Source organism: Thunnus albacares, chromosome 3 (genome assembly GCF_914725855.1).
Source record: "Thunnus albacares chromosome 3, fThuAlb1.1, whole genome shotgun sequence".
Lineage (NCBI taxonomy): Eukaryota > Metazoa > Chordata > Actinopteri > Scombriformes > Scombridae > Thunnus > Thunnus albacares.
The window spans coordinates 11,875,267-11,901,496 of NC_058108.1; the positions used below are offsets into that span (position 1 = coordinate 11,875,267).

The window sequence follows — 26,230 nt, forward strand, 5'->3', positions numbered from 1 at the left end:
AAAGGTAATTTTACTAGCATCACTGCTAGAGTACAAGGCATGGCGTGTTGTGCTTTTACATTGTAAATGCAGACAGATCATATTGAATCATATTGAACATTGCATTGTTTCCCATGTTTGAACACTGGTTTGAATCTTTAAAAGGAATCAGTTTCTGTGACACAAGCTTCAGGAAAAATCCATTATATACAATACTAATATACCTATTATAAACTAAAATCCACCAATAATATTGGCCCAGCTGTTGCATTGGTCGGGTCCTAGTTCAGCACATGTGAGAAAGGTGTGTGCGTGTGTGTCTGACAGCCCTGAGACCTTGTGCAGGTCAGGGTTCTCAGCAGAAGAGGATGGAGAGAGAGATGAAAAAGAGGACAAAGAGAATGATCAGAGGCTTTACCTCTGGAAAGAGGGCTGGAGAAGGTAGAGAGCAGGAAGGGCTTCAGCAGAGTGTGCAAGCCTGTGGGTGTTTTTCAGATCCTGTTTATTTGTTCAGTGATTGTGTGTGTTTGTGTGTGTGTGTGTGTGTGTGAGAGTGTGTGTACATGTGTGAGGGGGCGGATTGTGACTCACAGGACTATTAGCACCGGCGCCGGCTCCTTCGTGCACTGCAGTCAGTGTGTGACACTGTGATCTCCTACATGCACAAGCACACACATGTGCTCTCACACACACACTCATTCACCTCATTCACACGTACAAACGTTCAAACCTCCCGGTCCAATTTATCAGGATGACACCAGAAGCTCTCCTCTGAGGCCAACACCTGTCAATCCATTCTACTCCAATCATCACTCAGATAACCACAGAGACCCACCCCCGCGCTGCTAGCTTCATACAGCTGCACGTACATTGTGCAACAAGCCACATCCGTCTCACAATCATTCTGTCTCAAAAAACACACACACACACACACATACTGAGGCCACCGCATCATCCGTCACACACAGACAATCACACAAACATCTTCCACAGACTCATGCATGCTCCTTTGCTCCCCCACTTGCTGCTTCCACTGAGACATCCACCACTGTGGCGACAGTAACCGCGACAACGGGCATAAATTAGCGTCATGGCGATATGCAAAGCAAGGGAGCAACAATTAAAGCTTGACTAACGAGCTTTTGAGGAGCGAGGCTGAAGTTTCCCCGAGCAGCTACTAACTGGATTAGCCTACACACACACACACACACACACACACACACAAACACACAGAAACAGAGAGAGGGAGAGAGGACGGAGCAGAGAGAAAGTGATGTTTAAGCACCACCTGTGAGACGACACACACAAACACAAAGCCAAAGGCTAATGTACACATACGCTAATGCAGACAAAAAATGGAATCTAAGCACAGCTAGTGTTACTTCAACCAAACACAAACAAACACCATTACCAATGATGTCTCAGGCAAGCAAAAATGACTCCATCACAACTAGACACACACACACACGTACATAAACCTACACGTATATAAGCTGAGCTTTGGGGGTCAGATTTAGCTGATATTGGTTTTAGCATCCTGTTTGCACCACTGACAAGTCCTCTAGCTACTTTGCAGTCCAACCACGGCAGGAATGAAATGTCGAACCATTAGAAATCTGTTTGTTGCCTGTTGTGTTAGGTGACACACAAACAATGGGCAGTGTTGAAGGTGTAACCAATACTATCTTTGTTAAGCTGATGCTAGCTGTGCAGCAGGAACACTGTTGAATGCATCTAAAAGCACTAGTTATAATAAACACTGCTTACAATCTATCTTTAAGGAGCATGTCTGTTTGAAACCCATTTGAATCAAGTGATAACAGATGCAATGTGGAGGGGGGGACCCTCTTCCTCATCACTCTTTTCCTGAGATGCACGTTGGTTCATTTCAGCTTGTGACTGCAGCACCTCCTTGTTTGTTACATTTGGCATGTTGTCATTATTTTTAATATTTCTCACCTTAACATACTGAAGAATATTGAAGCTTTTTGTCCAATGCGTCTACAATTTGGGCACAGATGGTCAGAAAAATATTAAAGAGCTGATTGCCAGACCTCTTTTACGGCTGAAAAATATTGTCAATTGGCATTCAATCTAATATGACCCACCTCTGTAACAGTGAATGTAATTAAATTACTTCAGCGTTAAATCTGTTTTCATGTAAGAGTAATTCAATAATTTTGTATTGCACCTCAATAAAGTTTGGGGATTTAGGAGACTTAAATTTAAAATAAGTTGCCTATATTAATGCAACTGAAGCTTAAATGTCCTGACTTCTTGTCTCTTGTATGGTCAATCTCCAAAAACACTGGATCCTACACTTCCCATAATGCCGACGTTTGCTTACGTGATGTAACAGAGGTGCATATTTAACGGATTCAGTGTGGACAGAGAGCGTCAGATGCTACACGATGCGACGCAACAGTTTGACACTCGCTTGCTGTTAGGACACGGTGTCAGGCTTGACAAAGCTCCTCCATAGCCACCGCTGTCATTATACAACTGACTGAGTAGTGACTGCACATGACCTGTAAACTGATCCTGATGTGTAAAATTGGTGAACTTATCCCTAAGTGTTACTACTTAGTAGTCTACATCCTGTAATTGTTCATGTAAAGCTCATCCGCACCCACTTACACCCTAATTTATGATCACTATAAAAACAAAGCCAGTAGTGATGACAAATTATTCTAACAAAGAGCAGTGTATCATTATCATTGTTGTATTTTTAATATGCTTTATTGTTTATCTGCTAATGTTATTTGGGACCTGTGTGACTATTCACTACAAATAAATTTACTTACTAAATAATTAGAGAGTCATTAATGTGCTAGATGCAAGTAGAATAGTGAGTATTTTGCATTTCAGACATTCCATTCTGCACTGCTCACTTATTTCTCTCTTTCCAAGCCCTTGACTCTTTTTTTAATATGCTCCATCTTCACTCTACAATAAATCTTTCTTTCTGCATTTGCCTTTCTCCTGTAAGTTGTTCTTTTTCTTCTCTGCACATCGCTCTCCTCTCTCTTTCCTGGTCTCCAATTCTCCTCTACTCATTCAAATAAATCTCTCCAGCCCCACCACCCCTCCACACCCCTGTAAATCTATGAAACACACACAAACATATATGTGCACATACCCGCGCTCACTCGCGCACACAAACACACAGCCCTCCAGGCAGCAGCCACAAAGGCCCCATATTAATAAATCTGCTCCTTTATTGGTGCTGAGTGTCTCTGGCAGGGAGAGAAAGACAGAGAGAGGGAGAGAGAGGGAGGAAGGGGGAGGAGCAGGACAGGAGATGCAGAGATCACCAGAGGGGAGGAGGAGGAGGTGACTGACTGACTGAGGCCATATCATCAACACAAGGGAGGCAGAGAGAGAGACAGAGAGATAAAGACAGAAAAAGGCAACATTGACAAGTGCATCATAAAGACGCATGCACACACCAACACACACACTTTCTACTGGTGATAGTACAATGCTGCTGAGATAATGAGCAACACCATGAGAAGAACCATCCGGGTGTGAGCCGTCACTTGTGTAGGTTTTTGTTAAGGTATAGGTCACCCACACTTCCTTAACATCCTCCCGTCCGGTGGATTATTAAGGACACCTGACACCTGGCTGAACCACTGGAGCGTTCAGAGTGGGCCGCGCTGGTAGCCGGGCTGAGGAAACAAACTGCCTGGGGTGGGCTTGCGGTAATGACAGCAGCTAGCTTGGTTTAGTGGTCCAATCTCAGCCATCAGTCAGCTGTGACAGATTGGGGATATGAGCTAAGGAGCCGTTTAGCTTTGGTGTTTGGCGTGGTGTGGGAGTGCATGCGCTTGTGTGTCTGGGGGAGGAGGGGAGGGGGCTATCAGTGCTGCTAGTGTTGCAGAGGCATCAATACACTCTCGACAGGCCATTTTCCTATGCCTATTCCCAGCCCTGGCTTGTTGCTGGGGCAACTACCGCCATTTTACCTTCCCTGACTGCACCTCTGGAAGATTTTATAAAACAGCAATTCATGCTCTGTTATCTCTCCCGGTCAACTGTTTAAATAACCTTAGCTGATATTTTTATTTCTGAACCATTGCCATTGGGCAATTTTATCTGTAAATTTTATAAAAGTCTTCCAGTGCACAGCCAGCACATGAATATAGCTCCTCAAGGATTGAAAAGCAAAAAGTGTGGGGGTTTTGTTCTCCTCCCAAGGTCATGAGTTGAGTGCTCTATAACAACAGCACCCTTAAACATGGCACTCATCTCCACAGAAGCTGCTCAGTGTAGGAATGACTCTGGAATCTAAGCTAAAGGACTAACAACGGAGAGGGAAACCTTCCTCCTGGACCAGCACTGAAGGTCTGGCATGAGTGCTGATTACACTTCAGCACCAATTCATTGCTAACAACTGCCAAGCCAACCTGATTAAAATTTGTAACGGAGAGCATTAAACAGTTCTCTTACCTGTCCGTGAGGCTGCATGGCGCTGTAGGGCATGTTCTGGTTCAATACTTTTTGCTTCATCAGCAACATCCTCTTCTGCTCCTCACTCAGGTGGGCTGTCTGCCCCGGGATCGGCCCCTGGGTCTGCCCTGGCCCTGCCCCCTGGCCCCCACCTCCCCCACCACCAATGTAGGGAGGCATCATGGGGTTCTTGACCTGACTGTTCCCTACCATGGGTGGCGTCATCCTCTGGCCTATGTGATCAACCCCGCTGCCGCTGAAGTGACTCAGCGGTTTGGTGTTGTTATAGGACAACATGGCTGCCGTTTGCTGCTGCTGCTGCTGCTGTTGTTTGGACAGGGCATTCTGGCTGATGCTGTTCGGCTGCTGCTGGCCCATCATGCCCATGTGGTTGTGAGGGAGGTAGTTGTTCATGGGGGCTTTGGGCCCATTGTTGGGGGCCATCCCAGCCACAAGAGGGCCCTGTGGTGTGTTAAAGGCTTGCGGTGGGTACATCATGGGGCTGTTGGGTTTCTCCTGGTTAAAGGGACCAGAGTTATAGGGACTGGTTGGAGGGCCTGCTGGGGACCAGTTAGCTGCTTGTTGCTGCTGCTGCTGCTTCTGCTGCAGCAGTTTAGCACGTTGCTGAGCAGCCATTGCTTTTAGTTGCTCTGCTGGAGAAAGTTCAGGCGTTACTGGCCCCACCGGCTGACCTCCAGGAGCAACCCCAGCCGCTGCGGGTCCTGTACCCGCTTGACTAACACCTGGGCCTGGGTTCATCATGTATCCATTCCCAGGTCTGGAGACTGCTTGTGTCTGAGCCTGGGTTGGGGTCTGAGGAGAGCGAGCCACACAATTGTGTAATGGGGAACCTGATGCCATGGCAACGGCTGGAGACTGCTGCAAAGGTTGCTGAGGAGGCGTTCCATTGGCAGTGGTGGCAAACTGAGGGCCTGACGATGATGGTCGGACCTGAGGAGAGGGGTCCAAACACAGAAAATCCTGTAAGATTCATGTAATATTACCTCTTTCAGAGATAGTTCAGCATTTTGGGAAATGGGCTTATTTGCCTACAAATGGCTACCAATGTGACTTCACATTTCACACAGACTAAAAAGTCTTTTACAACATATTGCTAAAAAATAACCTGCATTATTCAAAACACTTATCATGTTAATGAAGCTCTGTTCATGAGTTGAGGGACTGTTTTTTAGTTTAGCTGGATGTCATCTGTCTCAGATTGAAATACCTCACAGCTAGCTTACAAGACTCTGTTATAACCCAAACACAACCTGTAAGCATTATGTTTCTTATTTCTGCAGATATAATTTGTAGTTGCACTCATGTTTCAGTACCTTATAAACTGTAAACTGAAGGACACACCTGTGTGATTTTATTACTAGGAATGGGAATCAAGAATCAGTTCGTATTCTTATATTCAAACTGTCTGATTCTTGAAGAAAAGGAATCAAAAAGCAGAATCAATAATAAAAATGAATTGATAAAATCTATTCAATGGCCATCTTCTACTCATAACATGAAAACCTTTAATGAGGAAGGGATCATGAATTGTGCTGTGCATGCAGTTTATACATTGTTCATCAATGGTTGCTGCTACATGTCAATCTATTGTGTGTCTGTCTGATAACAAACACGGTACTCTTAAATGTACATTCAATCAAATGTAGTGTAATTATACATTGGAGAAAACAGAGAGACAAATATATCAACAAGTGACTGAATGACACAGGTTAAACCCCTGCCATAGGACTTCATGTCAACCCTTGGGCTACTGACCTGTGGTGAACCCATGGGAACCTGTGGGCCACTCTGTGGAGGCTGAGGAGGAGGAGGCAGGGCTGCTGCTGCTGGCGCCGCCCCCCCTCCAGGTGTTGTCGTATTCCCAGCTGCTTCCTGCGGGCCTGGTGTCTGATTGTTTGCCGGCCTGCCAAACTCTGCCTCTTTTTTGTCCTCAAAGTCCTCATTGAAGAGGTCGTGCATATCATCCTCTGGCACAGTGTTGGCCAACTCATCAATCAGCTCCTGCCACTCTTGGTCATTGAGGTTGATGTCGGAGAACAGCTTGTTCTGATTGGACAGAGACTGGGGATCAGACGACTCCATCCCACCTCCATCATCTAGTGGCTCCTGTTTTAGGTCTTTGAGGAGGCCGAAGCTGTCCTCCAAGTCCAGCGAGCCGTTCAACTTTATGTCTGGAAGATGGCTGCCACCGTTTTTCCCCAGCTCATCTGATGCCCGGCCTACATGGTTGCCATTGCTGTTTGTAGTGTTGTTTCCGGTGGAAGTGTTGGGCCCACCAAGTAAAGGCTTAATGTCCATTTGGTGATGCAGTGGAGAGATGGGCGGAACATTGTTGTTATTGTTGTTGTTAGGGAGACCTGTTAGTGAGTCCAAACCACCAGAGCCCTCCTTCCGTACCCGTTTGGTGGTCGGTGAGTAGCTGCCTTTATCACAGATACCGTTCTGGTCACCATTGAGGGGCGACCGTGCGCTGTCCAGTTTCCTCTTCACAGTCTCCTGGAGCTGTAACAGTAAGGAAAAAGAAAATGGATTAGGCCTGGAGGGGCACCAGAGATGGGACACGTTAGCAATTGAAAAACTTTTCTGTAGTCTTCAGGGCGCAACAATGGGATACCAAAATCAATAAGGCAGCAGGCTGCTTCCTTTTAATACACATCAAGAACTGTCATGAAAAGGCAAGACGTGTGCTGAAATTCACAATATCACAGAAACAAATCAATTCTTCTTTTAGTACGGATTCAATCTAGCTGAAATAATGATCACACTACTGATTTCTCACATGGAGTATATCCTGTACACTGTGCGCACATGTGTGTGCACAGAAGCACACATTCTCCTACACGTAAGGTAAAAGATGGGCCAAAGCAACGGGAAGACTAGCAGCCCTCTCCAAGAACGTTCCCAGCAGGCTGAACTCTGGGTTTTTTTTCCTGAGCAGGGAAGCAAAAGAACAGCTCGTTCCATCTGTAGTATTCTCTCCATCATTAGCATTAACCAATGGCCAGATAAGCTGCTCCATCCAAATCCCCACCTCATTCTTAGCCTTACTGAAGGCAGCCACCGCACAGTCCGCTTATGTTAATAGTCTCACTGCCTCTGCTATGGCACAGACGAGATAACGACAGGGTGCTAACAAACACTGGCTGGCAGTTAAGGTAATCACTATCATAGACCTGGGTGGGAGAGGAAGGGAGAGGAGGTATGGAGGGACAGCAAGCAGAAACTGAGCAAGGAGCAGAATAAGATCATCCATGCCCACAGGATGGGGATCCAACTCCCTCCAGATACTGATTCCGATACCTGAAGTCAGGATATCTGCTGATAATGAGTACAGATCTGATACAAGTATTCACTTTTTCCCAAACTTAATGAAGGTGACATTGGGTCAGGGATTGCCATGTTACTAAAAAGAGCAGTCAACTTATCTTCCACAGCACCAGTTGTTCTGTTGTCAATTGGTGTAAATTACACTGAGGAAAGGTGGCATGAATTCTTCCGAAATATCACTTTGCCAGTGCAAATACTACCAGCTAGGACATGGCCTAAAATCTTTTTTCCATTCTGTAACATACCTATGTAATGAACATGCATTACACTCTTCTCTATTCAGGTGAATAGACGTAGCTGGTGACTTCATGTAGAGGGGGCACATGGTAGTCCCTACTGATCTGTTTATGATAGCAAGGGAGTTGGCAGCAACAGACTCAAGTAAACACCGGGTATTGGCAACAACCAAATTGGGACGAAATGGGGGGAAAACACATACAATTTGAAGTTTCTGTGCAATTTAATAAACTCAATCTCAGTTTTACTCCTAACTTGTTAATTTTAAACCCTAATGAAGTTGGCAGAGAAACAGCAGATGCTATTAAAATGAGGGATGGGAAGCAGCGACCTCATTTATGAAAGGCTACCACGGCACAAATGTTGTGCTCCGACCCAGAGAGACCCAAAGTTCAAGATCTATACAAAAATGATCTTTGCTATAAAATCTGTGGTAAAAGTATAAAGGTATTATTTGAACTTTTTCTTTTACATGCATAAATGATGGATGAAGTCTTTCTTTTTTATAACTTTTCTTCTTAAATTCCTTAGAGGCCCTCAAAGAAGAATATGTCATAGCTCAGTAACAGCTAAATTGATTAACTTATTCTATAATATCATTTGTCAAAGAACACCATCTTTCAATATTTTCAAACTTTCTAAATGAAACAAAGTTAAATAAAACAGTTCAAAAATTGCAAAAAGATTAGGTCAAATTCTCTCATAAAGAGCATTTAAGAAAAACGTACAATGTAAAAACAAGTAGAGAAAAATAAAAAAGATAACGTACTGACAAAAAAAAAATCAATTTACAAGTTACATACAGTAGGTCTATCCTGCACATCTACACTTCAAACAGTCTTCTGTACAAGAGCTGAGATGCAGTCAAATATTTTGTGAAATTTATGCTCTCAGCTGTCACATGTGAAAGAGTCAAACACACACACACACACACCACCGATACATATATGTGTGCAAATGCACATCTAGCTCTTTGTTATTCAGATGGAACAACAGACAAAATATATTCAGATTGTATTCTGACCCTGAGGTGGACCCACTCAAGCTGGCAGACACACACACGCACACACACACACACCACGAGAGACAGAATACAAAAATTATCCTTTCTTGACTTTCTGGGTTTGCTGGTGTGTGAATGTGTGTAAGAATATGTGTGGGGTGGGGCTGTCAGGTTGGCTTTCCCTCTCTTCTCTGCTGTGACTGACAGTCAGCCTAATTATCTTTATGGCATAATAAACACTATTAGTATTGACAGCCAAAACTACTGTACAGTGTGTGCGTGTGTGTTTGCATGTGTGGCTTGAACTCTTATGCCGGTGTAGCCATTAGAGGAACAACTGAGAAAAACACAGGAAAACACACGTCTCCACTGTCACGACACAGCTTCATCAACTCTGTGTGTGCATGTGTGTGTGGTCCTGCAATCAATGGGTTTAAATAATTCAGGTCTCCTGCATACTGGTTTGGTTTTGTGTGCGTATAGTGGTGTTTGTGTGTGTGTACATGCGTGCATGTGTGTGTTACAGGCTTTCCCTAAATGCCAGTGACTCATGTTGATAATAACAGACTCGCCTTTCAAAGCCCACCTATAAAAACTCCCATAATTATCCAGGTGGTGTGAACTGTAGCACCCACCCACACATGCATGTACACACACACACACTCTCACACACACACACACACACACACACACACACACACACACACACACACACAGGGGTTTTGCATACACACCCACTTTTAAAAAAACATTACCAGTTTAACGTCCTGGATAAAATGCTGAACATAGAGACAGAAACAAAGAAATAGAAAAATACAGGCAGGCAGAAAGAGAAAGATGGACTGTGGTTTTGTCTGTTCAGTACTGTATGAGTCAGCATGCCATATAGCCTGAGGGAACGTGACAGGATGAATGACAAAACTGTGAGCCAGTACAAAATGCTTTATATTAACTGTTGTTAATTAATCATTTGTTTCTTTTAACACAATTAGCGACCTAATTACACTTCTGAATTACAGCAATATACCTGCCATGCACTGTAAACGGAGCTGACAATATTTTTATTCATTTGACAATCAGTGAAATAAAATACCAAACTGAGTCGTGTGATAAGTGTTTGCACGTGTGAGAGAAGGAATCAGAGGCAGGGGAGGAGAGACAAAGATATCGAAAATCGGAGACAAAGAATTTTGAAGTAGTTTAATCAAGCTGGAGTGCTTAGCGAGCGTAGAGGAAAAGAGCATCGGAATAAAAGGACGAGAGGATGTAAAAGAGCAAAGGCAGGAGAGAGAGAAAGGAGGAGAGCGCTGCTTGTTTCCCCTCCCGCGTCTCTCTGTATTCTTTGACATAAACACCTGCTGACTGCTCCTCTGTCTGCTCCCACAACACACAGAGAGAGAGATTGACAAAGATACAGAGAGACAAAGGTAAGACACACACACACACACACACACACAGAAGGAGGAAGAACGGATTTATTTGTCAGGCAGATGGTCTTTTTCCTTTGAGTGGAGGAGCTACCAGAATATGAACATGAGGGAGGAGAGATGGTGAAGGAGAGAAGAGGTGGGGGGGAAAGAGGGGGGGGGGGTTTGGTGAGGAGGAGGAGGAGATAGGTGGCTTGATGGAAAGGCATAGCACGCCAAATGACAGCGGGGAGCAAACGATGAGAGGGTGATCAGAGAGGGAGAGGGAGGGAGAGAAGAGAGACAGAGATGGAACCACTAAGGTGCTGTTGTTATAGCAACCTGCTGCTCTGGTGCTTTGTGCACTACATCCTCCTTCTTCCTCTTCCTCCTCCTCCTCCTCCTCCTCCTCCTCCTCCTCTCGCTCACTTACTCACTCTCCGCCACCCTGCCTGCTCTCCCTCTCTCTTCCTTCCTCATCTACCTCTCTGCCTCCTCTCTTTCCTTTGCCTCCCTCTCTTTGAAGGTTGAGCATCAAATTCCAACCAAAGTCTCAAAATTAAAGGGACTACAATACAATATGGTCATTCTTTTAGTGTGAAACAAACAAACAAAATGCGGAGGTATCTAGCAGACATGCCTCTCAAAACTAAAGATTACATTCAATATGAGGTCAACAGTGGAAACCTCTTGTCTCCAGCAAGAAAAGCATATTCCTCCTAATATTCATCACTGAAGGTGTAGTCACTCCTCTCACCCTCCATCTGTTTTACCCCTTTCTATCATTTTTTCTTTCACTCCTGCTCTCCTCACCTCTGCATCATCACCTCAGTCTTTTCTCTGCTCTGACTGCAGGGCACAGTCCTGCTGACAGGCAGCATACGGCACACACAAACACACAATGATGACCACTGTACAAGAGGAACTAGTTAACCAAAGAGAGTTATACAGACGCACATATCAGGCATACAGATGTACTATTTTTAGCATTCTTCTGATAGGTTTTGAAGAAAAAACAAAAGAGTACTTCAACTCAAAGCCGCTCTCATTAGAAATCACATTTAATTGTTTAAGTATCGGTTTATCTGATCCATAAGATTCTTGCAGAGAACTCAGCACAGAGCAGCAGATGTGTACAGATCCTGATCCCAGCATTGTTAAGGAGCAAACTGAGCTCACGTGCTACACAATATAAGCACAGTGCTGGAACTCTAGGACCCGACCGCTATGCAAAAGAGAAGAGAATAAATCAGTGTCTGCATTTCTAAAACAAATCTGAGAATATTCAAGTGTTTGTTTGGCACTTGGGTTGAAGTTATGTAAACTGAAGTAACAAAGAGAGTAATGTAGGTGATGCAACTGATAATTAACATTTATTATTAACAAAAATACTTAATTGTTTAGTCTATGATATATCAAAAAGCAGTAAAAAAACATCAACCGTAGTTTCCCCGAGTCCAAGGTAACTTATTCAAATGTCTTGTTTTGTAAGTAAAACATCCAAAGGTATTCAATTTACAATTATATGAAACAGAAAAAAACAAAATCTTCACATTTGAGAATCTGGACTTAACATGTTTTTGGCATTTTTGCTTGAAAAATGACAAACAATTATTGGATTATCAAAATAGTTGCAGATTATTTTTCTTTGACTAATCATTGCAGCTTTAGAATTATGTGGAGTGAATATAGTCACAAAAGCACTCACACCCATACCCGGACACACAAAGATGTGTCATAATTGTCCAAATTTCAATTGGATTTCCTTCTGCAGGCCAGTATGTACCTTGCTTGTGAGTGTGTGCGTGTATGATTGTTCCTGGTCTGGCCCACTAGACTGTGAAATGAGTCAATTAAATCAAACAGGTCTTTAATATGTAAGTGTGTGTGCTGACTGACTGGCAATGGCAAAAAGCTCTGGCATGTATCCTCATATTTTCAACCATAACCTGCCTGCGTCTAACATGTGACAGAAAATTGTCTTTAACGACTGACACGTTTTCAAGGCTGTGTTCAGAAAACACCTGCAGGTCTGAGTTTTCAAAATGTAGCTCAAGCATCATGAGAAAACATTTGGTAAAAACTTACTTGGATCATTTATTTGGATTTTTTTTTTTTTTGAGGGATTATTTTCTCGGGTGGGGGAAGTACACTTCTTGAAGCCAGGTGTGCATGCAATGACATGTGAAGACATGTGACCAGAGGTGAATAAGGTAGGTATGGATCATATCTTAGGGCAGAAAATACATGACTATTAAAAACGCTCTCCGTCAGCTGCTTTTAATGATTCGGTTTTATTTTTGTGCCTGTATTATAGCAACAGCGGAGAGAGTCGACAGGAAATAAAGGGGAGAGAAATGGGGGTGACATGCAACAAAAGGTCCACTGCCGGAATCAAACCAGGGACGTTGCGGTTATGTGGCATGTGTCTTAACCAGGAACTACTGGGGCGCGCCCTTGGTACAGTGTTTTCTAATGTCACTACTACTCAGGTCATTTCAGTGTAAAGAACTGGGAGGATTATGAGGGTAGATCAAGAAGGAAAACAAGCGGGATCGTCAGACAGTCTGTCCTTCAACTCAAGGATGGTGGTCCAGGCACACGTCAGCAGGCATCCATTCTGCTGAAGTGTCCTTGAGCAGGTCACTGAAAGAGCCTATCTGTGAATGAATTTGGCATCAAGGGTCTGCAACTTGGCCACAGCTCCAAAGGACCTAGCAAGAGATCTGAAACGAGGTTCTGAGCATACTGAAGGTTTGGGTCTGGTTTTGATCTTGAATTTAAAAACTGGTGAGGCAAAGAGGTGAATCTGCTTCAAGTATAAAACATTGGCTTTGGGCTTCTGACTAGGACCAACATTACTGCCCCCTACAGTGCTCTGACACCATCACACTGTTGTGATTACTGTAAGATTTGTTTCTGAACCTCCTCAGACACACAGTCTTAAGTCCCTGACCAGATCCCTGAACGTTGGGCAATAGATGGACAGAACACAAAAACAAAGAGTCTGTGGGAGTGAAGGACAGAAAACTCCAAGTGACAAGAGGAAGGTACAAACAAAAGAACCATTTGGCCACAATCCCAGAGAAGGGTGTGTGTGTGTGTGTGTGTGTGTGTGTGTGTGTGTAAGAAAGCGCCTGCCAGTCTGCCTCCTGTACACAGGGGGCCTATACACCCCTGATTTGAATATGCACACACTTCTAATCTTCTAAACAATGCCTTAAATTTTACCTTTCGCAGCTCTGCAAATGAACTGCGGTTTTTCCACCACTGAGTCTTATATTTGTTGGACAGTACTACTTCTTTATCCTTCTGCCAAAATAAAAACTACATGAGAGGACATACTTGTATTCTTATTCATGCCGAGGCTTGGAGTTGGGGCAGAGCTGGAATTTTGAGCGTTTCCTCCACAAATGTCCAAAAAAATTTTAACAATAGGGAAAACTCTGGGATATATTACTGCCTGTAAAAGATATATTTATTTGAAGAAAATTTGGATGGAAACACAAAAATTAGCAAAGTATTTAAAAAGCTGTCAGAGTGCCGTTGGCCAACTGCTATCAGTCTGTAACTGTATGTGAGAACCTAAAGTGGCAGGTAGAAGACTAACACACACATCCACACACAGATTTGTGACGTGCACACGCAGTATAAACACTATTGTGGTGTGGTTTATTGCAGCTCTTCTTTATTGCAGCTCTTTCTTATACGTTTGTGTGTGTGTGTGTGTGTGTGCACGTGTAGGAAATAAAGAGTGTGAGCATGCACATGTACGTGTGTCATCAGCAGTTTAAACCTGCTGACCTGACATAAAAACCTAGTGGCCACAGAAAATCATCACTTTTTTTCCTTCCTCATCTATTCCCCTCCATTCCCAACCCCCCCACCCCCCCCACTCAATAACAGAGACCTTTGTGTGTGTGTGTGTGTGTGTGTGTGTGAGCAAGAAAAAGAGTAAGAAAAAAGGAAAAAAGAGTGGGCTAAGTAGTAGTGTGTGTTAACAGACACATTTACACACCATTAACGTTAAACGGCGCACAACTAATTATCATCCGAGTCAAGATCCGTGTGTATTGTGTGTGCAGCTCTGTGCTGATCAGTGTGTTCGTGTGCATCTTAGTATGTGTGTGTGTTTACATTTTCAAGGTAAAGTGCAAGTAAGAAAGAGGGCGAGCAGAGAGAGCGGAGAAGCAACACAGAGAGAGAGAAAATGAGGGGACAAGAGAGGGGAAACTGTGTGTGTGTGTGTGTGAGTGAGTGTGTGTGTGTGTGTGTGTGGTTCCTGGCTGAGCAGCTCCTCTCTATTTATAGAGCTGCGGCTCCTTCCTGTTTCTGGAGCTGTACCATCACGCCAGGAGGGGGTGGGGGGTGAGAGAGGGAGAGAGAGAGAGAGAGAGAGAGAAAGGGAGAGATGAGGAGAGGGAGGAAGTGTGAGTGGGTGTGTGGGAGGGGAGACTGGTCGTATTTGAGTCTTTAGTAAATCAACAGATCCACCCCCTCTCTTTCTTTCTCTCTCTCTCTCTCTCTCTCTCTCTCTCTCTCTCTGTTTCTCCCCCTCCCAACCCATCCCTTCTTCCTCCCCCTCCCTCTCTTACTCACCAACATGGGCTCAGCCAGCAGCTACGAAAAAAAAAAAAACTACACACCAAAGAAGGAGAACCAGGGGAAAGAAACAGAAAAAAATAAACAGTGCTAAAGGATGATTAGTGGGATATTTTTGTATCTGATGGTGAAATTACAGAGTTGTGTTGCACAGTGGGGACACTGGTGATTTTAAAAAAAAAGAGAGAGATTAAACCGCTAAGCTAACGGCAGCAAAGATTGACCTGATATCTTTTTCAAATCATGCGCTATCTCAGGGCTTCCACAGGGATATAGAGCAGCCAGCCAGTGGGACAATGTAGCCAGCTAGGGGGGGTCCGGGGCCATAACCCCCTGGAGAAAAGTTTTGACTGTAAAAGTCCAAATTTGGTGGCATCTGGCACATTCTAATGCCACTATGCCATCATGTACACTGATCTTAATTATTGCATATTTTAATGAGTTTGCCTACCCGACTGTAAACATGTAGTGAATTAATCTAAAGGCTTCTTGCACGTTTTAGCCCACACAGTCTGTAAAAAGTTAATATTTTACACACATAGTGAATCGCAACTTGTTAATCAAAATTATTTTATTAAACAAACATTAATATAATAAAGTAGCCAGCTGGGCTTAAATGAGTAGTTGGCTGTTTGGCCAGCAGCCGGCATTTATGGAAAGCTCTGGATATCTGTGTGAATGAAACCCCTCTAATGTTCTCGGGATGGTAGTTTAAGAGCAAGACAAACTGGGAAGCTGAGTTTGGAAAAAGAAAACAGAGAATGACTCCTTCATACAGTAGGTGAGATCAGTAATCCTCTATAGCCTCTAACCACCCTATACTACATGCCATGATCAGAGTTTGTTATACAAAAAAAGCAGAATTTGTTAATGTTTATAAAATAATATTTGAATTTGATGCAGTATATTCAAAAAGGATGTTAATGTAATGATTTTGTGATGGATAACTTACCCTACAAACCCTGAAGGAGAAACTATTTGTATTTTCATGATGTCCATTAAGTATAATCCTGCTAAAAAATATGATGTTGAGCCTGACATGAGTTTGATAGAGTTTGGAGGGGCTTCGGAGAGCGTGCAGGGGAAAAGATTAGCTTATTGCACTACTTTTTTGAAGCCAAATAAAATGTATCACTGCAGGTGTCTTTGGTATACTAAATAGGCTAACAGCTGCACTCCAGTCAAATAAATCCTCCTGATTCATGTTAAGTGATAATTCGATCAGATGACAGTAGATGTAAAAGAATGGCAACTCTCATGTTTGTCAGCTAAGACCAAGGAGCCAAATCAATTTATACTCAACTCAATCAACTGGGGAATGAATCACATACATAAAATTGTGTTGAAAAAAAAAAAAAAAAAAAACATGGCAACGTTATGAAAAAAAGAAAGTCTACACAGACCACAAGATCTGAGGTTCTTTGTCCAGGTCTCAGCCAAAGGTGCTTTGCAGAACACAAACGGGTGGGAAGTAGAGCTGCAACTAACAATTATTTTCATTTTTGATTAATCTGCCCATTATTTTCTGGATACATCGTTTGGTAAAACATCAGAAAACCATAAAAAATGCTAGTGAACAATTTCTAGAGCCACGATGTCATCAAATGTTTTGTCTGAGCAACAGTCCAAAACCTGAAGATACTGAGTTTACTATGAAATAAGTAAAAGCAGTCGATTCAGCCATTTGAGAAGCTAGAACTGTCAAATGTGGATGAAGATTAATTGTCTGCCGATTAAATAATCGATTAATCAAATAATTAGTGCAGCTCTGGCTAAATGCTAAACGCAGCTTTGTTGTGTCTGCTGTCTGGTATTTTGTTCATGCTGGGAATGAAGACAGGCTGTCCAAACCTTTTTACCACAAAAACCAAAAACTTAACTGGCTTTACTGGTATTAATGTGGGCCTACTCCAGGCCAAGTGTGCAGCTGTGTTGTGTTTGGGTAGAAAAAATTAAATATCAGATGGAGACTCTATATCAGCACACAGTCAACATTAAATGAGTCAGAATGGGATGGTGCCCGCAATCTTGATAATTTTGCCTTTTTCTGCTGGTGATTTTCCCTGACCAGTCCGTCACTTTGTAAGGTGTCCAGTCTTTGCTTAAAAGGTCTATTATACTGTAAATATGACAAGAAACAAATTAAATACTTAATTTATTAGCTGCTGAAGGTAGATGTGAAAAGGTAATAGTACAACAAGAGAGGAAAGAGAAGAAAAGAAAGAGTGAAGGAGAGACTCCTGGCTTCATGGCCAGATGGTCACCAGGAGGGGCCTGACAGCTGTGTGTGTGTGTGTGTGTGTGTGTGGGTTTCTATGTGAGAGTGTGCACAGGAGAGAGAGAGAGAGAGAGAGAGAGAGAGAGAGATAGGGACAGATTGTGTCCAACACCTGTCCTCCCAGGACACAGCAACAAAAGAGAGAACAAGAAAGGCCCTCTAAACTCAACATGGGCAACATCAAACACACAGAGCGAGACACAGAAAGAAGGAGAGAGAGGGAGGTAAAGAGAGAGTGAAAAAGAAAAACGACAACAGAGAGCGAGAGAAAGAATGAAAAAGATGAGACACAGGTAGAAAACAAGTGGGAGGATTTTCACCCCTGTTACTTCATTGCTATTATCACACATGCTGAGGATGACATCTGCAGCCAAAAACAAAGAATGTGTGTGTGTGTGTGTGTGTGTAATGTTAACATTAGTCTGTACTTGTGTGTGTGTGTTTGAGTGTACTTGTACATCTGTGTGTGTTTCATAGGGGCGTCTCTGATTGGCCAGGTCACGCAATGTGCCACAGAAGGCGAGCATACGATTGGCTGCGTCGAAACCCAGTCGGCTTCTGCCTCTGCCAGAGCCTGTCGTGAGGGCAGACCGGTGCGCGCGCACACACACACACACACACACACACACAGAGATTTATGGATGCTCTAGTAGCAGGAGTGACAGTTTTTTTTTCTCCCTCTTTTTCACCAGTTTTCCCTCTCTACACTGTTGCCTCTGAGCTGAGGGGGAAGAGAGCAAGAGAGCTACAGTGAGGGAGAGAGAGGCTACTATGGTAACGGATCACTGTGGCAGCGAGTGGGGGGGCCCTGATGGCTACTTGGCAGCAACACCAGAGTCTCACTGGCTGCACACACACGTCAATGTGAATGAGTGTGTGTTAAGTGTGTGCTGACCAGAAGACATACTGAATGGGGAAGTGTGCGCGTGTGTTTGAGCTTTTTCTGGGAGGGAATGAACCCATTGAGCTTATGTGTATGTGTGTGTGTGTGCTCCAGATGTCCTTAGTCGTGCAGATCGATGGCCACACGAGAGCACATCCCACCAACTTGAGTCACGACATCCTTCTCTTATTCTCCTCTTCGTCTCATGTATATCCAGGCTGCAGGACTCTTCCACCTCCTCTGTTTAAGATGTTTTCCTGCGGATTGACCGATCAGCTGATCATCTAGCCTTTTCATTTCAGCCCTGCTGATGACACACCGGCAGCATGTTGTCTGAATAAAATGATGTTGTTCCAGTGCTCTCTTCCCAGCTGTCTTCACTCTCTCCTCTCCTCTCTCTCTCTATCTTTTAATTTTTCTGTGTGCATAACTAGGTCATGCAGTAGTAGACTGTTGTTGCCTTGCCGCTGTGCGTTTCTTTGAATGTGTGTGTGTGCATGTGTTTACACAGCCTGAACACACATTTCAACCAGACCTGGAAAGAACAAAGTCCAACCCGGTATGCGTGCATTCAGGAAACAAATGCAAGATCCAAGTATGCGCACACACACACACACACACACACACACACACACACAGATCCTTTATAAGGGGCTGCCATGTGGGGGAGGTAGTATACCTGTAAGCTGGTGTGTCTGTGCTGTACTTTTGAGTGTGTTTGAGACTTTGCTCACATTCTGGTACTGTATTAGAGTACAAACATGAAGTACTGACACTTTGTTTGGGAATTTGCATTAAATTTCAGACTTTTTACATTGTACTTTGCTTGTGAAACACTTAGATATGGAGAATTTAGAGTAGTTTAACTGTACAGAGTAGTCCATATACAACTGTTAAATGTTGTTAAATGTTAAATGTTTCTTACAGTTTAATGCATTGATATTTTAAAGTCAATACACATCCTTGATGCACCCACACACAGATCTAGACGTGCGTACACCTGTTGGAATGGGACAACTTCCACTTTTATCAGGTCTTGATTAGACCTGCATTTATGGAATGGATTTTGGAATTAAATGGATCCATTTCCATGGAGTTGCAGTGGACTCTTTCCCGCCGGTGGTAAATCCACATGGAGCTTCACAACAAAGCTTTGGTTCAACTTATTGTGAAGTTTGACATGTAAATATAACAGAACTGTCATGCCTGTGCTGACCTTTGAGGGAATGGCAAACCACAGAGTACAAAATGGGAAGCTGTCATGTTAGCTAAGTATAAACTGCTCCATAACAGAGAAGCAGCATGCTCGGCAGTAGTGAAACATGACTCAATGGTATAAATACATATCTTGGATAAACTTTGTTCATTTATAAGCGGTTATACTTGTTAACTTGTGACCTGTTACTGACTGAGAAAGCGAGCTGTTTGTTTGTAGTTTCTTAGCTTGGCAGGTCAGTGTGGCTAGCATGTTAGCTCACCAGCTACCTTACAGCAGCTACCTCTACAAGTAGTCACTATAGCTGTGCCCGATATCACTCATTCATTCACTACTCCTTATATAATAGACACTGCTTGATTTATTCAATAGTAAACAGTAAAATGAGATTTCAGACACTTAGGAATCATTAAAGTTTTGTATCTTTACTGATAGATGTAATGTTTTACGACTGTTTTCTGTTTTCGCATCTATAAATGCAAATAGCAGAGTAGTCTACATCAACACTGCTTTGTTGCATTGTGGGAATTTCTGAGGCCACTATATAGGGCATAAATTTGACACTAAAATTAGAGCTGATAATGGATTAATAGTTTCGAGTCATTTTCAACAATAAAAAAGTTCTGTTCTGATTCCAGCTCATTATACTATATTTTCTGGTTTATTTAACCTTCTATGATGGTAAACTAATTGTCTTTAGGTCGTTTTGGTTGTGACAAAACAAGACATTTGAGGACGTCATCTTGGGCTTTGTGAAAAACTGATCAACAGTTTTCACCACTATTTTATAGACCAAACAACTAATCTATTAATCAAGAAAATAATCAACAGATTAATCGATGATACAAACAATCATTAGTTGCAGCCCTAACTCAAATAAAGTTATGGAGGGTGAATGTATTGCAAAGTAGAGTAAACGGAGAGTGATTTCAGACACAGACTTTGTCATCAAGCTTCTAGCAGAATTTTGATGTGCTACTTCCTGCTCTGACCGACACTCATTCTTATGCAGTTTGGTGACATCATGTAGTTTCCCAGCATAGCTCCTCCAACCCTCAACCTGAGCACCAGTCTAATCAGCCAGAGTCAATGAAGACACCTGTGTGGGTGTGCGGGAGCTTCAACACCCTGGAGGAATAAGCACCTCTACTTTCAATAACGAAGTACGTTTTACTGTTAATAACCTTACACTTTACACTCTCTATATACATTCTATACTTTCAATGAAGAATTATTCTGAATGCAGCAACTTTTTCTTTTCAGCTATTGTTTTTCCCTTATGGAATTGCTTTCACCTAGTAAAAGGGTCTCACTAATTGTATTGCCGGTATACACTGTAAATGGATCTCTGTGCTCGTGGCTGGCGTGTGCGTAAGTGTGTGTTTGTTTCCCACTCTGCCTCTGGGCGGAAATCATGACAGAAGCCAGAAGACGGAAAGACTAATCTATCAAGAAGTCAACTATACACCTCTGTCTATCCCTCCCTCTTCTTCTCTCTCACTCATCCGTCCCATTGATCCCATCTCATGGCAGAGTGATCTCTGTTTAATGCAACCATGTGCTGTGGTTTTTATTTCTGTGTTCACTGTGTTAATATGTGTGTGGTCACTCTCAATCCCCTCATGTCAGCTGTACTCTTCATAGCAAATCCAGCAGTCTTTTACCCGCCCTCTACATCTATACTCATCTTCCTCCGATCATCTCTCTTCACCCCCACCCCTCTCCTTTTTCAGTATCTATCCCCTCCTCTCTCTTTCTCTCGCTACATCCTTTTCCGTCTATCCTGTTCCTGCGTTAAAGCATCATGTCTTTCATCTGTGCAGAGCAGGCAGACCCATCATTACCTCAGCATGCAAGTATTGATCCACTGCCCCAGTGTGTATGTGTTATTTTAAGATGCTCAGACCTGTAATCAGCGTGTTAATGATAGTTATCGCCAAAGCAACAAGCTCTGTGTGGTTATTCCAGGCCTGTGGATAGCAGTGAAGAGCCTGGCAGCCTGAACACACACATACACTGATAAATAAACACACACATATATACACACACACACATTACAAGGGTGGATGAAGACGTGCTGGTCTTCTAATGAGGGTGAGTGCTGCTCTGGGGTTCGTTGGGTCAAGTCTGCTGTCTGTCCGTCATAAAAATGAGGGTTCATAGCTTACACACATTTTTATTATCTCCTCGAGACCGCCGTAGGTAAATGTGTGTGTGCCTGTGTATGTGTATACCAAACTGGTATACTTGATGGCTGCCATATATGAGAATGGTGACGTCATCTGTGCCCATAAGCACTGTGACTATAAAGATATTAAAACACCTGCAGGAGAGTCTGAGATCGCTTGATCCTGCCTGTTTAGATCTTTTTCTCTTTTATCTCTTCTTTTTTTGCATTGATATAAAGATAACTAAGTGATGTGTGGTATGGATGTGCATGTGTGTGTGTCTGGGCACACTCTGCTGCCCATCAGGGAAAGGGAAGTGAGGCTGTGTAGCTGCAGGCTTTGACTGGCTCTGGACAGATGACTTTCTCCAAAAAATTGCAATTTCACATTCTTTTCAACACAAGGTACCTTAACCACTGCACCCACACACACACACACACACACGTGCCTTCATACATTCATAAACACACACATGCAGATACAATTCATCTTGATATATAGAGGATACAGGTGTCGCACCCCCACACTATCCTTCCAAAGGCAAATCCATATTCTCTCTCTCTCACACACACACACACACACACACACGGACACACACAGACACACACACACACACACAGACACACACAGACACACACACACACACAGCTTTGCCAGTATGGATAAGCCCTATTTGGCAGTGTTGAAGAAGATGCATTTCAGAGGTAAATGACATCATTACCATATAAATGACTTCCTGCCAAACACATCTGCTAATGTAGCTACACACATACACACACACACACACACACACAAAACAAATATGATATGGGTTACACATAATTTTAGTGAAGCAGACTTTCACATATTGTGTACGCTCAACACAAAAACCTAACCTCACACATCACACACCTTACAATTTAAAAATAGACACACACTGATGGAGTTTAATGCTCGCAGGATGGGCAACCTTGAGCTATGGGCACTTACAAACAGCCTATAGCATACACAAACAACACTGTTAGTTGATTCAGAGGTGAGGCTAAAGCCAAATCAAGTTACACCGCATAACCACTTCAAATAATTAGTGTTGCTTGTTCTAATGCCTAATGATGCGTAGAAACCTTTATTTATGCTGAGGAGGCTGAGTGAAAGTACATGCTCTTTAACTGTGCTGCCCTGCGTCATACATTTATTGTAAACACATTCACACCTCTGAGCTCCTCAGAATAACATACAGTTCATTTTTACTAATGGCTACTACAAGTGAAACACCTTCTTACCTTAATACCTTCTTCGAGCTGCAGAGCTAGTGTTTGTCATGGTTATTTTTGCTGTGTTGTTTTCTATTTAGCTATCTAGCTGTAGCTTTTTTCTTCCTCCGCTGCAGTTATTACTACAACCATTAGCCTACATATTGCAAACCGCTGTATGAACGACATGATGGCTCACTCCTGGGAGAATTCTATCTATATTCTCTGTGAGTTTGCTTACATTCAGCATGTAGTTTAACATTTATGTAAGTCTTGTACTGCTTTAGAGAGAACAAAAGCAGTAACATTCCCAGGCAAAAAACATGTCATGACATACCTCAAAAATGAGGTATTTTAATTCATGAAAGGATAAACACTGACCATGTGGAAGTTTTTGTTGTTTATTTTTGTATAATTTATTTATTCAAATAGACAGCTCACATGATTCTTAATCATTTTTCAAGTTCTGACTCTATTACAGGGAAGCTTTCTATTTTCTAAAGGAATCTTTAGGCAACAGAAATATTAACTTAATTCATATCCTCATATATAGATACAATACAGCAATGCTCTCTTTTGTCTGTATTATACATATGTGAGAATTCATTACCCCTCTCCTTCTGTGGTGTTGTTATTTTTTTGACTTGCTGCTGTTCTCCAGCTGTGCTGCCCCCCATGGTGAACAGACAAAAAAACACCTCATCTGTCCAGAGCAGTACTGTAACGGGCAAGAATTTCTTTCCATCTAGGAGATCTACAGTACGTGTGAACAAAGAAAAGTGCTACCATACCCACATACCGAACTCAGTGTTGTAGCTGCACGTGTGAAAGGAGCTTATGTGATTAGTACGAAGGGGTGGGAGGGCAAACTGCTCAGATGGAAGCACCACAGCACCTATACAGACCGTCATAGCATGAGATACTTTCTCATGCTACAAAGATGAGGAGAGGTAGGCAGTGGGAGGCAGGTAGGTGACGCTGACTGCAGCACAGCCATGATGGCCGTTATTGTCCTCAAGACTAGGACGGCTTTTATCTGCTCTCCAGGTTCACAAAGTGGAGAGGGAGAGAAAAGAGAGTGGTGGTGGTGGTGGTGGGGGGGGTGGGGGGGGTGGGGGGTGAGTGGTAAAGAGAGAGAGAGCACACAGACTGCCTGCGGCTCGCTTTCAACATCTCCCTCTCTCTCTCTCTTTTTCACCCTGTTCTCCTCACTGGTCCTCCCTCCCTCCCTCCCTCCCTATCTGTAGTCCTCCTACTCTCTCTCTCTCCCCTCATGCCCTCAGGCCATAAACATCCGCATGTCACACACATGCCATGAAATACAATGAACACACACACACACACACACACACACACACACACACCACCACCAACACTGAGGAACACCAGCGGTAAGCTTTGTTCCAGAGCGCTGGTTCTGGGGTCCTGAGGAACCGTTCATGCAAAAAATAAGTGCGTGCGCGCACAGACACACACACACACACACACACACACACCCTTAACCCCCCACTGCCCGACCGCCCTCCCACCCAGACTGTCGCTTCTTAACACCATCACTTATTCATGTGAGTGAACATTAGAACAGGACTCTCCCTCTTTGTATCTGTCTCTCCATCTCACTACAGCTGTGTGTGTGTGTGTGTGTGTGTGTGTTTTTAAGAAGAGGGGTGTAAGCAGTGCACGATTACAGCTATAGGTTATTCCGTAGAGTGTGTGTGGTGTGAGTTTAGGTGGTTTACATCAACAGAGGAATCGGCCAGACAATCAGTTTGCCCTTTACTTGTCGTTTATTCACCGATATGTGTGTGTGTGTGTGTGTGTGTGTGTACACATATGTGCAGTGTCTGAATGGGTCCCTGTATGAGTGAGTGACAGAGAAACTGAAAAAGAAGGCAGAGAAAGAAAACGACAGAGGAAGTTATTAATTATTTTAGCTCCTATTAGGAGGAACACGTCGAGTCGATACCCCTGGAGACGTGTCATGAACGCCTCTTATTGTTCTCTAGCTGACATACGCTGCTCTTCTCCTCCTCCCCTCCCACCTCGTCTATCCCTCTCTCCCTGTCACATGTACCTTTCCTCTCCTCCTCCCTCCCTCCCTCCCTCCCTCCGTCCTCTCTCCTTCCTCCCTCTCGTTCATTCCGGCTGTGACATGCACATCTCTCCTCCTACCTCCCTCGTTTTCTTCTTCTTTTTTTTCTTTTTTTTTTTTTTTGCTTTTCCTCCAGCACCACATGTCCTCCGTCTCAACCTTTTCACTCTAATTTCCCCATCTCTGCCGCGCTCCTTTACATCTCCAATTTCCCTCGCTCCTGTCTTGTTCTGTGCCTCATCATTTTTTGCCTCCTCCTTTCTGCTATGATCCCCGTCCTACCTCGAGCTCTTCTTTCGAGCCAGCTATCCCACCCCTTCCCCTCCATTTCTATTCCACATTTTCTTCATCTCTGCTGTCTTTCCTGTCGTTCACCCACACAGACACAGCTCACTCATCTCTGTTGAACTGTCACACTGTTTTTCTTATGTGTGTGTATGTGTGTGTGTGCGCCACTGGGAGATCATCTGGAAACTCACAGGCTGCCTCAGCTCAGAAGCCGCCTCGGCTTTTTATCCCGTGCTCAGTCGCAATGACTATAACCCGCCCACAGCCAACTAAAGCAGCCAATGAGAAGACAGCAGGCCACTTCCTTATTTCAAACCTTATGTGGTTTAAAGAGGCATTGGACAATTACACACAGAGAGGAAAATAGACAGACGGAGACAGAGAGAGAAAAAAAAAAAGAGGAGTTCCCAGTTTATAGACAGAGCTTTCACTACAAAGCAGCAACCCGGGAAAATCCAGTTTGCTGTTGGAATGAATGGGTCAACATGGGTTAATTCAACCTGGCTCTGCAGCCCTGCCCCCTTTAACTAAGGTATGAATCTACAAAAAGTAAACACAGGTTACTACAGGACACCAACAGTATACTATCACCTATTATTAGTCCCTATTATCTAAAGAGTGTCATTTGCTGCATGAACTTTTCATAAGGTGACTGTTGCATCAGTTTGTTTACACACATTGCCAGTAGAGTTGTATGACATAATATAAAAATCTCTTTCATGATGAGTAGTCACATTTATCGTGTTGAAACTGCACTCATTCATATCTTCATATTAACAATGGATGAAATTACTACATGTAATGTGACAAGGGTCATTCATGGTGATGAACCATGCAGTTCCCCACTCAGCTTAAAGCATTGTAGTGTCTTTCAATTTATTGTTTTGGTACATTAGCGACCCAAAACAGTACAGCACAAATGTACTGTTTTGGTTCAGTCTCGGCCCTCTCATCAACTTCATTTTCAGCAGCCCCATTCATTCCTACTGAAGACTAACACCTTAAAAACAGGTCACAAATATATTGTTTCATTAGTATTAAAAAGG

At 43.3% G+C, this 26,230-nt stretch overlaps 1 protein-coding gene across 1 annotated transcript in view; it reads right to left on the minus strand.

The window, feature by feature from the left end:
• Positions 1 to 26,230, minus strand: part of maml3 (mastermind-like transcriptional coactivator 3) — a 110,019-nt gene that overhangs the window by 49,890 nt on the left and 33,899 nt on the right. Inside the window, exons 2-3 of the mRNA XM_044346421.1 lie at positions 6,208 to 6,954; positions 4,432 to 5,382 (exon numbers count right to left, since the gene is read on the minus strand). Of these exons, the coding sequence (XP_044202356.1) occupies positions 4,432 to 5,382; positions 6,208 to 6,954 (1,698 nt within the window). The remainder of the gene's footprint in view (positions 1 to 4,431; positions 5,383 to 6,207; positions 6,955 to 26,230) is intronic.